Consider the following 14,322-nt stretch of genomic DNA (forward strand, 5'->3'; position numbering starts at 1 on the left):
AAGTTCGTACCTTGTAAACGGAAAAGCTCCTTCCAAAACAAGCTGAGAAAAATCTTATCACGATCCAAGACAATGGATTGAGGAATCCCAAGAAGCCTAACTATCTCACGAACAAATACAATAGCTACTGTAGTTGTTGAAAAAGGGTGGCGAAGCGCAATGAAATGCCCATACTTAGTGAGACGATCGACCACTACAAAAATCGAATCAAACCCATTAGATTGCGGAAGGCCTTCTATGAAATCAATGGAAATATTTTCCCAAACTTGGTTTGGAATCGACAATGGCTGCAACAACCCAGCCAGAGATTGTGCCAAATATTTGTTTTGCTGACAAATGGCACACTCAGCCACAAACTTCTGAACATCCCTTCTCATTCCTTGCCAATAAAGATCACCAACCAATTGTTGGAAAGTTTTAAACACTCCCGAATGTCCCCCCACATTGCTACTATGGTATTCTTGTAGTATCGTAGGGATAAATGGAGATGATAATGGTAAGACGAACTTGCCACGAAACTTCAAACAACCCTAATTGCAAGTATACCCTTCACTAGCTTGACCAAGTTGCACTTCCTTGATAATCTTTGACAAGTGGGGGTTGGCCAAGACATGGGCTTGCAAATCCGGAATTGAAATGACTGTAGGGACTGATATAGCAACCAGCTCACCCTCTAGAGGCATGCGGGATAAGGCATCAGTCGCCTTATTTTCCAAACCCGCTCGGTATTGGATATCAAAATCATATCCTAGAAGCTTGGTGAGCCATTTTTGGTGTTCTGAAGCTACTAGTCGCTGCTCTAGTAAGTACTTTAAACTCCATTGGTCCGTTCTCACCAAAAATTTCCTTCCTAACAAGTATGGATGCCACTTTTGTATTGCCAATACAATTGCCATCAATTCCCTCTCATACACCGACTTGGTACAGGTCCGAGAGATAACACCTGACTATAATAAGCAACGGGGCGCTGCTGCTGCATTAGCACAGCTCCCAAACCCGACCCCGACGCATTAGCTTCCAACACAAATGGGGCGAAGAAAACTTGACGTGCTAGCACAGGTACTAAACACATGGCTGCCTTGAGACATTCAAATGCTTCTTGAGCCTCCTGATTCCATCCAAATACATCCTTGCATAGTTGATCTGTCAATGGTCTCGCAATCGTGCCATAACCTTTAACAAACTTGCAGTAGTACCTTGTGAGCCCCAAAATCCCGCGCAAATCCCTCAGGGATCTCAGAATAGGCCACCCCTCCATTGCTTTGATCTTGCTCAAATCTGCTGAAACACCTTCTGCCCAAATGACGTGACCAAGATACTCAACTCTTGGCTGCGTAAAAAGACATTTCTTTCTGTAGAATTATGTAAATATCTTGTATTTATTTGGTATCAATTCTTTAAGGAAAACGAATTATCTTATTTCCTAATATATTGTATATTCCTTATTTTTAGGAGATTAGTTGACCTAGGTTAATTGTATAGCTTAGCCTATAGTTTTCTGATGTAATCTGCCTATTAATAGGCAATTCTCTTTGATGAATAAAATATCAATTATTCAAAACTACTACATGGTATCAGAGCGGGGTGGTTTTAATCGCAATATTTTTTTTTTTTTCATTCTCTTTCTTTTCTGCCCTAATCACACCAACCTCTTTCCACTCATTCTTTCTCTAAATCGTACCAGCCCTTCTCCTCTGTTCATCTTTTCACGCATCACTTTCACCATGGCTACTGGAAAAGAAAGCCTAAACTCAGATGCATCCTCCTATCCATCAACCCTCTCTAATCCACATGCATCAATCGGTTCTTCATCTCACAGTAATGATGTTGTTTCTTTGGTCACCAGCCATAATTATCTTCAATGGTCACAGTCTGTAATGATGTATATCGGTGGAAAGGGGAAGGAGGAATATCTCACAGGGGAGATTGAGACTCCAAAATCAGATGATCCAAAGTATAAAACTTGGAAAATAGATAATCACATGATCAAATCCTGGCTGGTTAGTTCAATGAATAATGATATAGGAGAAAACTTTCTTTTATATTCGACAGCCAAGGAACTTTGGGACGCTGTCAAAGATTCTTATTCTCATTCTGATAATACATCAGAATTATTTGAGATTGAAGCCGCTCTTTACGATCTCCGCCAAGAAGATACTACAGTCACACAATATTTTAACACTCTTGCTCGTTTTTGGCATCAATTGGACCTATGTGAAACCTATTCTTGGAAGTGTGCAGATGATACTACTCTATACCGGAGTATTGTAGAGAAAAGGAGAACTTTCAAATTTCTTCATGGTCTCAATAAGGAACTTGATGCTGTCAGGAGTAGGATCATGAGTATCAAGCCACTTCCGACAGTCAAAGAAGCATTCTCTGAGGTTCGACATGAAGAAAGCAGAAAGAAGGTCATGATGGGCGCTTCTCCTCTTCCATCTACTCAAGAGTCATCTGCTCTTGCTGCAAGAGGACTAAGAAGGGTCGACCGTGGTGCGATCACTGTCGTAAACCTGGGCATTTCAAAGAAACATGCTGGAAACTTCATGGAAAACCTGCTAATTGGAAGCCGAAATCATGGAAAGACAGAGAGTCACGGGAATGTCGCTGCCATTTTAAATACTGCTGCTGCTGAAGGGAAAGGGGACACATCTGATTCATCACCGTTCACTAAAGCACAGTTAGAGGCACTTCAGAAACTCCTAAGTCTCCTAAGTCAGTCACACATCGCTGCAAAGCCGAATACTACACCTGGTACAGGGCTGTTGGCCATGAAAGGTAACCATTCAGTAGCTTTTATTGTCAATAAAATGACTACTAACCCTTGGATTCTTGATTCGGGAGCATCAGATCATATGACAGGAGATGCAAATATTTTTTCTGAATTTCACACAAGTCCAGAGCATCATACAGTGAAAATTGCAGATGGCACATCCTCTAAGGTTGAGGGTTCTGGTTCAGTCAACATAAATCAGAACCTAACTCTCACTTCTGTTCTCTATGTGCCTAAACTGGATTGTAATTTACTGTCTATTAGTAAATTTACTCGTGACCTAAACTGTGTGACTAAGTTTTACTCAAATTTGTGTGTTTCAGGAATTGGATTCGGGGAAGATGATTGGCAGTGCTAAGATGTGTTCTGGGCTCTATATCCTACAAGATGACACTCCATCCGTTAGAACAACTCAGAAATTCAGTTTGTTTTCTTTAAATAATCAGTCTATTTCAAATAAAGATAGTGATATTATGTTGTGGCACTATCGTCTTGGTCATCCGAATTTTCCATATTTGTCAAAAATGTTTCCCTCCTTATTTATTAATAAAAATCCAAACTCTTTTTGTTGTGAAATCTGTCAATTTGCGAAACACACTCGAAATACCTATTCTAGAATACCATATAAATCTTCCAAACCTTTTTCATTGATCCATAGCGATGTGTGGGGTCCCTCACGTGTAAACAATATAACTGGACAAAATTGGTTTGTATCTTTTATCAATGATCATACTAGATTAACTTGGGTGTTTCTCATAAAATCAAAATCAGAAGTGAAATTTTTAAAAAATTTCATTCTATGATTCAAACTCAGTTTCTTACTAAAATTCAAATCCTCAAGACCAACAATGCCAAAGATTTCTTCAATTCTATTCTCGGTCCTTACCTCACACAACAAGGTATTCTACACTTAAGCTCTTGTGTTGATACTCCTCAACAAAATGGGGTTGCTAAACAGAAAAATAGACATCTCTTAGAAGTTGCTCGTTCTCTCATGTTTTCTACTCAAGTTCCCAAATATTTCTGAGGAGAAGTGGTTCTTACAGCCACCTATTTAATCAACCGAATGCCATCCCGAGTACTCAACTTTCAAACTCCATGTCACACAGTTTTGCAATCATTCCCTCATACGAAATTCATTAGTCTTCTTAATCGTAAGATCTTTGGTTGCACAGCCTTTGTTCATCTTCATTCTCAAAATCGTAGTAAGCTAGACCCTAAATCTATCAAATGTATTTTCCTTGGTTATTCCTCTCATCAAAAGGGTTATAAATGTTATTCGCCTATAACTCCGAAAATGTATAACACTATGGATGTCACATTTTTTGAAAATCATGCTTACTACAAATCTGAGATTCAGGGGGAGAATGCAGGTGAATCTCATCTTTGGGACACTATTCCGAGTATTATTAATACTTCATCTCCGAGTATTCACCATGAGGATTCTTCCAGCTCTCAAGTCATAGAACATCAAGTTTCATCTTCCCCTAAATCCTTAGGTTCCCAAATCATTGAAAACTCTCCAGGTCCATCCATGGCTCTTGCACCTTGTCAAGAACCAGAAATTCGTGTCTATACGAGAAGAAAAAAATCTAGTAAAGATATAGAGCACACCACATCTGGAGGACCACCATGCATCGGAACCGGATCCTCATTCTCCAGAACTCATTCAGGTTTAAGTAATTCTAACCATGATAATGTTGTTCAAATAAATGATGATTTAGATTTGCCGATTGCATTGAGAAAGGGAGTTCGTGCATGTACAGAACATCCTATTGGCAATTTTGTATCTTACAAAACATTATCACCATCCTATCATGCGTTTGTCTCTGTTATTGATAATATACAGATTCCTCACACAATTCAAGAGGCTTTGACTGATTCTCGATGGAAAGAAGCTGTGGAAAATGAGATTAGTGCTTTGGTGAAAAACAGTACTTGGACAATCACAAGTCTACCACCTGGGAAGAGATCCGTGGGTTGCAAGTGGGTCTTTAACGTTAAACACAAAGCAGATGGGAGCATTGAGAGGTTTAAAGCTCGCCTTGTTGCTAAAGGCTTCACTCAGTCCTACGGAATCGATTATCAAGAAACGTTTGCGCCTGTTGCCAAGCTTAACACTGTACGTGTACTGTTATCCCTTGCTGCAAATAAAGATTGGCCCCTACACCAACTTGATGTGAAAAATGCATTCCTGAACGGTGACCTTGAAGAAGAAGTTTATATGGGCATTCCGCCGGGCTTCGAGAACTCTTCCAATCAGGACAAAGTGTGCAAACTCAAGAAATCTTTGTATGGTCTTAAACAATCTCCACGAGCATGGTTTGGCAGATTCACTAAAGCAATCATTCAGAATGGGTATACTCAATGTCAAGCAGATCACACTTTGTTTGTTAGATTCTCATCAGATAAAAGGATAGCTATCCTAATTGTCTATGTGGATGACATAATACTTACAGGTGACTACAAGGAGGAGATGGAGAGATTGAAAGATTTCTTATCTAAGGAATTCGAGATTAAAGATCTTGGGTATCTTAGATATTTTCTTGGCATGGAAATTGCTCGATCAAGACATGGCATATTTGTTTCTCAACGTAAGTACGTTCTAGACTTACTGAAGGAAACAGGAATGCTTGGATGCAAACCTGCCTCAACCCCAATGGACTCCAACAAGAAAGTGGGTTCAGGAAAAAACATGACACCAGTAGACAGGGGGAGATATCAAAGGTTAGTTGGACGCCTGATCTACCTATCTCATACTAGACCTGACATTGGTTTTTCAGTTAGTGTTGTCAGTCAATACATGAACAATCCTACTGAAGAACACATGGAAGATGTTACTAGAATCTTAAGATACCTCAAGATGAATCCTGGGAAAGGTCTTCTATTCAAGAAAAGTGATAGCAGAGAGATCAAAGTCTACACTGATGCAGACTGGGCAGGAAACGTAACAGACAGGAGGAGTACTTCAGGATACTGTTCTTATGTTTGGGGTAATCTAGTGACTTGGAAAAGTAAGAAACAATCAGTGGTTTCCAGAAGTTCAGCTGAAGCAGAATTTAGAGCTCTTGCTCTAGGTGTTTGTGAAGGGATTTGGCTAAAAAGATTATTGAGAGAACTAAGACTATTTGCAGGCGAGTCCATAAAAATGCTTTGCGATAATCAGGCTGCTATTAGTATTGCTAAAAATCCTGTTCATCATGATAGGACAAAACATATTGAGATAGATCGACACTTCATCATTGAGAAGATTGAGAGTGCCACAGTTCAAACTATCTATACTCCATCAAGACTTCAAACAGCCGATGTTCTTACCAAAGCCCTTCCTAGAATTGTCTTTGATGAATTAGTGTGCAAGCTGGGAATGTTTGATATACATAACCCAGCTTGAGGGGAGTGTAGAATTATGTAAATATCTTGTATTTATTTGGTATCAATTCTTTAAGGAAAACGAATTATCTTATTTCCTAATATATTGTAAATTCCTGATTTTTAGGAGATTAGTTGACCTAGGTTAATTGTATAGCTTAGCCTATAGTTTTCTGATGTAATCTGCCTATTAATAGGCAATTCTCTTTGATGAATAAAATATCAATTATTCAAAACTACTACACTTTCTGTTTGCATAAAGTTGATGTTGTTGAAGCCTATATAGTACCAACTCCAAGTGTTCCATATGGGCTTCCATGGTGGGGTTGTACAACAATATATCATCAAAGAAAACGAGCACGAACTTCTTCAGAAAATCACGAAATACCTTGTTCATGAGGGCTTGGAATGTAGTTGGAGCATTAGTGAGGCCAAATGGCATGACAAGAAACTCATAGTGTCCCTTGTGAGTCCAAAAAGACGTCTTTTCTACATCTTTTGGAGGAACTCTAATCTAATGTAACCCAACTAAAGATCCAACTTCGAAAAGATAATAGCCCCATGATTCATCCAACAGCTCATCTACAACTGAAATAGGAAATTTGTCAGCCACCATTTCACGATTTAGAGCCCAATAATCAACGCAAAACCTCCATCTGCCATCTTTTTTCTTAACCAAGAGTATCGGGCTTGAAAATGGACTCGTACTTGGTTGCACGATACCGGTTTGTAACATTTCTGCCATCAAACGCTCAGTCTCATCCTTTTGCACCTGATCATATCGATAAAGACCCACTGAAATCGGACCAACCCCTTCACGGAGTGTTATGGTATGTTCTCGAGCACGTTGTGGTGGTAGTCCTTGTGGCATATTGAAAACTGAATCATACTGCTGCAACACCCCTGAAATTTCCTCTAAAATGTGTCATTCGCCATCCTTGGTGTCCCCTGTTAAATAGCTCAATTGCACCCAATACCCTTGTCCTTCTTGCACACTGTTCTGGTCATTACTTCAAGGGAAATCTGAGATTTACAGAGGCTTGGATCACCTTGCAAAGTGACCCATGTACTAGCTACCTCAAATCTAATCACCATAGATCGCCAATTAACCTACATATTTCCCAACGTCTCCAGCCACTTAATGCCGAGAATGACATCTGCTCCTCCTAAATCCAGTGGCAATAAATCAGTGACAACTTGTAGTGTTCCTAAATCCAACTTCACTTGAGAACAAATGCCTTCAGTTCTAACTTTGCTTCCTGTCCCCAACAAGACTATAACAAGTGGTAGCCGTGAGTGGTAGCTGAGCAGCATTGACCACATCAGTGGAAATAAAGTTATGGGTTGCACCACTATCAATGAGGATCGTTACTTGTTGCTAGCCAATCTTTTCAGCCAACTTCATTGTATGAGCTGATGAAATTCCCACAAAGGAATTTAAGGATAGTGTAGCCAATGTTTCTTCAGTTGCATCCTCAGAAGAATCTGGGGAGGCAGAGGAGAATCAAAATGGACGGGTGCTTCTTCGTCATCCATCATTAACATTACCTGAAGAAATTTCTGCACACATTCATGGCCTCTGTGAAACTTCTTGTCACACTTAAAGCAAACACCCTGAGCCCATTTATCTTGGTATTCAACTTCCGCAAGGCGTCAGATGGGAGATTGTTTGGCCTATGAAGACACTTTCGCAATCGTTGCATTTGGTTGGGCCGTCGTGGCTAGTGGAGGACAGTGCGATGGAAGTAAGTCTGGTCAAAAACGTAGTGAGGGGAAATCGGGGCATTAAGATAGGGCTAAGAGTGGGTTTTGGGTTGGATGTCTTTGGATGAGGGCTCGTAGCTAACAACTGATGGCCTTCTTCTATCCTTTTGGTCGTTTCCATGATCTTGGCCAAGCCCACAAGTTGCAAGATGTGAAGGGGACCTTTGATATCCTTCAATCCTTTCACGAAGCTTCCCACCAGGATGTGCTCGGGTAAGCTGATGACCCGAGATGCCAAGGCTTCTCACTTAACACGGTACTCCTTCACAGTGGTGTCTTGAACTACAGATAACCATTCCTTAGCTGTGGACCCTTCCGGAACTGTGCAAAATCTCAGCAGCAACATCTTCAAAGTCATCCATGAAGTAATCGGCCTCCTTTGATTTTCCCACTGAAACCATGACAGAGCATCCCCCTCTAATCCAATTATAGTTGCTTCCAACATATGGGCTTCAGACAAACAGTTCGACAAAAAATAACGTTCTATTCGAAAAGTATCCGAATTGTCCCCTGAAAACAGCGGCTACTCCATACGTGGTGGTCGATAGTCTCGACAGTACTAGTGGTCGGAGTAGTGCCACGGATCGCCCGTCTGTGAGGGTGGCTGAGGAGTAAGGCGCGGTTCAAACGCGGGCGATACTAATGTCGAAGAAATCTCGAAGTCCACGGCCTTTCGCTACTGATCGTTACTTGCAGCGGTGGCCTCTGCTCTCGGCTGCCCAGAAGCTAGGAGCATCTGGGTCATAGGACCGACGATGAAGTCCATCTTCTGCATTGACACAAATTTGGACTTTAGCGTATCCATTTCCTACGGTAAGTGCTGGATCAAACTCCCATCAATTCCGATCGAAAACCCAGCTGCAAGTTCTCCAATCGCTCGTCAATAGCTTCCAACAAGATGTCGGTCCCATGGGTTAAGGGCTCTGATACCAATTTGTTAGGAATTCTCCCTACAAAATGGATTAGAGTAGTAATGGAAGAACAAAGAATGAAAGAAAATCTGTATAATTGCTACCCTAGAGTTCGAGAGCCAGAAATCTCTCCCAAAGCTGGTTACAGCTACCAAAACCTCCATACCCTTCCTAACACACTTCCCTTCCTTAATCTATTACTCACTCGGTACACCATAAGCCTTGTACCCTATCCCCATACAAACCTTTCCTGCATAACTAACTATCAGCCACATGTGCTTCCCTCTTTCTTACCCCTCCTTGTGTACACATAGGTGAGAGGAGGTCTATCAGAATGTTTAGGAAGAGATAATTATTTATAGTATTAATTACCAAAAAAATAATACATTAATGAAAGCAAAAACTATCAAAGAAAGATCAATATTAATTTATAATTATCATACCTGGATGTAAGATTCAAAGCTCTAAACAATGCCACTGACAACGCAGCAATCTGTAAAGAAAAGCAAAGTTCTTGTGTGAGCGTATCATTTTGATTCCCTAGGGCTAAACAATAACCAATACGAACTTAATACATTAACCTCATGTCATCAACATGGATAAACAATAATCCAAACAACAGGAGTTACATGTAATTATTATCACAAGTTCACAACTTACGATAATCTAGTATTAAATTAAAACCATTACGACATTCACATTATCTTCTTAGAACAAAGGCCAGGAAGATTTATGGTACGCTAGAAGTATCTGTTTGTCACCAGAGTGAACAACCATTTCGACGCTTACTCCATACTATTACTCTATACCTTAAGAAAATAGTTTACATGCTTAGAATTGATAATATAACCAGAAGAATTCAAAAAGGCTAAAAAAACATATCAAAGACTACCTCTTCTGAAGTCCCTTCACGAGTTTCAAGAGCAAATGCCAGAGCCGAATGAAATGAGATTTTCACATCAGTTAAACTTCTAACATGAAAATTATCTCGAAACTGCAAATTTTGGTGAGCAGGCATAAAGATAAGTTGAGTCATAAAGTTGCATCAATATGTTGTGTTCACATTAAGAAACATAAATAATGGAACAATACCCAAAGGATAAGAGGATGCAAATCCTTTGCAGTTAATTTTGCAACCGTTGATATATTCAGCAAGTGCTTAGGAAGAAGAGAAAGTAAAGCGGCCTGCATCATAATAATTCTCTGTCAGATACAAATATAATAGTAAATAAATAACTATTCCTAAGTAATATGAAAATTCAGAGGAGATAATGATAACAAGATAATAAAATAATGATAACAAGATAATAAAGAGACAGCCAATGTATTAGAGTTCCACACATGGAAACAATATGGGAAAGATAGTAAATATAAAGGGGTTACTCCACCCTTGACCTCTATTTGGGACCCTGTTTTGTCATGTTTTTAATTCTTTAACCTGCTTCAGATGACGCATAACCCACAAATTTCCTGACACGTATACCCCACCACAAACTCACATTAGTACCCAATTAAACCCAAAATTCCCCTCAAGTCACATATCGTCTTTGGAACCAGCCATGAGAGCATAGCAACCAACTTGGCGGGATTGGCTGCAACTCCTTCCGCTGAAATAATATCGTATAAATACTCCAATCGAGGCTAGGCAAATAAACACTTCCTGTGATCAGCATACAAGTGGTGTTGATGTAAACAGAAAAGAACTATTTCCAAATGTCGAGTGTGGTCCTCAAAGGATGGGCTATAAACTACAATGTTGTCAAAGAAGACCAACACAAACTTGTGTAAAAAAATCCCTAAAAACTTCATTCATCAATGCTTGGAAATTGGCCAGGGCATTAGTAAGGATGAAGGGCACAACCAAAAACTCATAATGGCCCTCGTGGGTGCAAAAAGCAACCTTTGCAATGTCACTAGTAGCAAAGTGAATCTGATGGTAACCGTGTTTAAGGTTTCTTCTGGTCGGCTCATATTAGCCTGTGCTTTATTACAGGTAGTCATTTCCCCCGTCCAACTTAGAAATCACAATGGCACCATGAAGTTTGTCCAACAACTCATCCTAAATCAAAAATTTATCGGCATAGTTTTGCGATTCAATGCATGATAATAAGCACACAAGCGATTGCAGTCGTCTTTCCTTTTACCCAACAAAACAGAGCTCGAGAAAGGGTCGTGCTTCGTCGAATAATGTTTGCTTGCAACATTTCAGCAACCAATTTTTTTATCTCATATTTCTGAATTTGGGCATTGTGGTATGGCCAAACATGAGACAAATGGTGTGCTCCCAACCATGAGAGATGGCCCGTAGGGCATGTGAAAGACAGCATCGAAGTGATCAAGTTATAGTTGAATCTCAACCAAAATAAGAAAAGAGGAAGAATCATTGTCTGGTTCCACCACCAATGTTCCCAACTTCAACAAATACTCATGGACCTCATGGTGAACTGTGCACATTATTGCCTTGAGTGAAACTTGAGTGACACACAAGTTAGAACCTTGTAACGTCACCCTATGTTTCCTTGAGTGAAACTTGAGTGACACACAAGTTGGATCCTGGTAATGTCACCCTAGATCTATTGAAGGAGACAGGAATGCTAGGTTGTGAGGTTGTTGGCACACCTGTGGAATCAAGCTATAAAAAACATTTAAGAGGAAAGCATTATTGTTGACAAGGGGGATATCAACGCCTAGCAGGTAAGAATCTCAAACTTAGCAATGAGAGTGCTCGGCGACAATTTGGCTGCAATCGATATAGCAAAAAAAATCTAATACATCATGATAGAACTAAACATGTGGAACTAGATCGTCATTTTATTTTCGAGAAGATTGAAGAAGGGGTGCTCAATCTAATTCATACTCCAACAAATTCTTAGAAAACTAATGTTCTTACAGAAGCTCTTCCAAGAATCAAATTCGACAATCTAATATCAAGCTAGGAATGATTGATATCTACCTCCCAACTTGAAGGGAAATGTTGAATGTTAAATTTATTTCTAGGAGATTTATTTCTCTTTGTAGCTTTATTCTTAGAATAATGATAAAAGGATCTCTAGATCTGAAATCTCCTTGTTGATTTGATGTAAATAGTTTTTTATATATAAATCCCTGATTTTAAGGAATTATTTTATAATGTAATAAAAGAGAATTAGTGGCAGATTTGTGGTCAAACTTCTATAAATTATGTACTATTCCCTAGTCTAAATGGTAGAAAAATACTACGCATTACTAAAAAAAATCCAAATTATGATATCCTAACATAAATACACTTTTGATTAGCTTAGAAGATGATCGTATGACAGTTATCATATTTTAATCATTATCATTTACAATAAACAACCTGAATAAGAGAATCATCACAAGCTCGGTCAATCAATCTTCCCCGTCCAAGTAAGCAAAGTAAATGAACCTTATGAACAATCTCAGCAATTTCCTGCAGCAAAACAATGAACTTTTAACGTATTAATAAGGTGGAAAAATTATCTACAAAAATGACAGCAAACAGCTTATTATTGGATGTATATCACCTTATCTTCTGCAGTAACTCTGTGAATAGGTTTCCGCCTCACAGAATCTGGTGTCTCGTTAAATTCAATGGTCACTTCGTGATTACTTGCAGGATCAAATGTCGGAATTGATCCATCTTCCCAATCTAAATCATCTATTTCTGCCCTGTTTTCTGAAAGAGTGCATTGTAAACTTTCCTCATCAACTTTATATTCCGTGTTGCCAGATGTATCTCTACAACAACCATCAGCCTCCAAAACAGCTGATTTGACGCTCGAATCTATATCTTGCTTGCCATCTTTTTTGGACCCACTTCCTTGCTGAAATAATATCGAACAAATAAAAAAATGCAAACGCTTCCACAATTTAAGTTACTGAAAGAAAGTTCCACGTCTCTTAAGGCTCCATTGTGGACATAACATCAATAAAATCCAATCACAATACACAATTTTAGTAGCTAATTCGCCATTTAGAAAAGTCTAGATATGATTCCGTATAAATTAGCATGAAACACTATTGATAACTAAATAACTAATCAAATAAGTCAATAGGACAAACCGTGCTACTTAAATCACATTGCTGTAGATTATTATCATTTTTCTTTGTTCCCCTGGAGCCTCGTTTGTTGGAACGTCTCAGAAGCCTGCCAACAGCGTCCTGTGATTTTTCAGCAAGAGTTCCTGAAATCATGTACATGGATAAGTTAGTTACAAGTCAATCCAGAAATCAGTTACTCTTCGCTTTTAAGAACAAACCATTGTCATTGAGAATCTCTAAAGAGCTTCTGCTTTCAGAATCACGTATAGGTCTTGTTGAAGTGTCCGTGCCTGCATGAAAGTATTACACAAATAATTATCAAAACATGAAGAAAACAAAAACAAGTGTATGCATGAATGAACGAATGCAATGGAACTGTAAACTACATTCCAATGTATTGGTGGCAGTTTATGGTTAACTTCTCTGTCTTGCTTGCAAATATCAAAGTCTACCATTATATTAGATTTTTTAATACTCATTTAAATTAAACAAATAAATACCTAAACTCATTCTTGCTTTTCCGTCAAACTTTATGATCATGTTTGGTATAGTATTGGGTATAATAGTATTTAACTACAAGTTAAATAATCAATAAGTAATACTACACTAAGATAAAATGAACATTTTAAGTTAGCAATTCCTCATGTTATTCCATATTAACTTCTGAACAGCCAAACTAACAGCTCATTTACTCTCACATGAACTCGTAGCATTTTTTAAACTGATGCAAATAACACTTATTTGGGTCTCAAATCAAAACAGAAGGATCAAAGCCCTATAACCCTCAACCCAAATCATCACCATATAACTAACAACCTAAGTGGGGCCTCTTCGGTTTCGAAGAAAAACATAGCATTTCGTCTTAACTTTTTTGTATTTTATTTTTCTCGGAAAGCGAACAGAGCAGTGAAGGAGACAAAAATGGAAATTGGCTTTGGAGAGAAGCAAGAAGGTAAATTTACCTGATGATGATTTCTTCCTGGTACGCATTTTGTTTGCAGAGGAAGAAAGAGAAAGTTGCGCCTAAAATTGGGTCAGTTGGCTTTGGCGGTTCCACTCATATGCCTCTTCACTCTGGAATTAAAAAATAGAATAAAAAAGTGTTACACCCAAATTTGACGTCTACAACTAGCTAATTACACCACATTTTTTGCGACCCAAAAAAAAAAAAACTTACTCACATTTTTCTAATTTTTTTTATTGTAGTATTCATAAAAATACATATAAATAATACATATTTTAAATATTTAAATAAAAAATATAATATAAATATTTTACAGTTACAGTTTTTTTCTAAAATTTATATATTATTTTTTAAATAATTATAAAAACAAGATAAAATAAAATCATTGAACTCAACAAAAAAAAATTAAAAATTGTTAAAAATGATTTTAAAAATTAATATTTTTAATTAATGGGGTGCCGATATATTCTTAAGATGCAAATATATAATACCTAAAACCT

The 14,322-nt window shown here is 38.3% G+C and overlaps 1 protein-coding gene across 5 annotated transcripts in view; it reads right to left on the bottom strand.

The window, feature by feature from the left end:
• Positions 1-13,950, bottom strand: part of LOC133818577 (DNA repair protein RAD4) — a 65,125-nt gene extending 51,175 nt beyond the window's left edge. For all 5 annotated transcript variants that reach the window (XR_009885955.1, XR_009885954.1, XR_009885953.1 and 2 more), the window contains exons 1-8: positions 13,821-13,950; positions 13,077-13,148; positions 12,880-13,001; positions 12,342-12,641; positions 12,155-12,247; positions 9,910-10,002; positions 9,710-9,811; positions 9,261-9,310 (exon numbers count right to left, since the gene is read on the bottom strand). Coding sequence is in view for 1 of the 5 variants with exons in the window: in XM_062251533.1 (XP_062107517.1) it covers positions 9,261-9,310; positions 9,710-9,811; positions 9,910-10,002; positions 12,155-12,247; positions 12,342-12,641; positions 12,880-13,001; positions 13,077-13,148; positions 13,821-13,848 (860 nt within the window). In the remaining 4 variants the exon portion in view is untranslated. The remainder of the gene's footprint in view (positions 1-9,260; positions 9,311-9,709; positions 9,812-9,909; positions 10,003-12,154; positions 12,248-12,341; positions 12,642-12,879; positions 13,002-13,076; positions 13,149-13,820) is intronic.
• Between the last annotated feature and the right edge of the window lie 372 nt (positions 13,951-14,322).

This window comes from Humulus lupulus, chromosome 2, assembly GCF_963169125.1.
Source record: "Humulus lupulus chromosome 2, drHumLupu1.1, whole genome shotgun sequence".
Classification (NCBI taxonomy): Eukaryota; Viridiplantae; Streptophyta; class Magnoliopsida; order Rosales; family Cannabaceae; genus Humulus; species Humulus lupulus.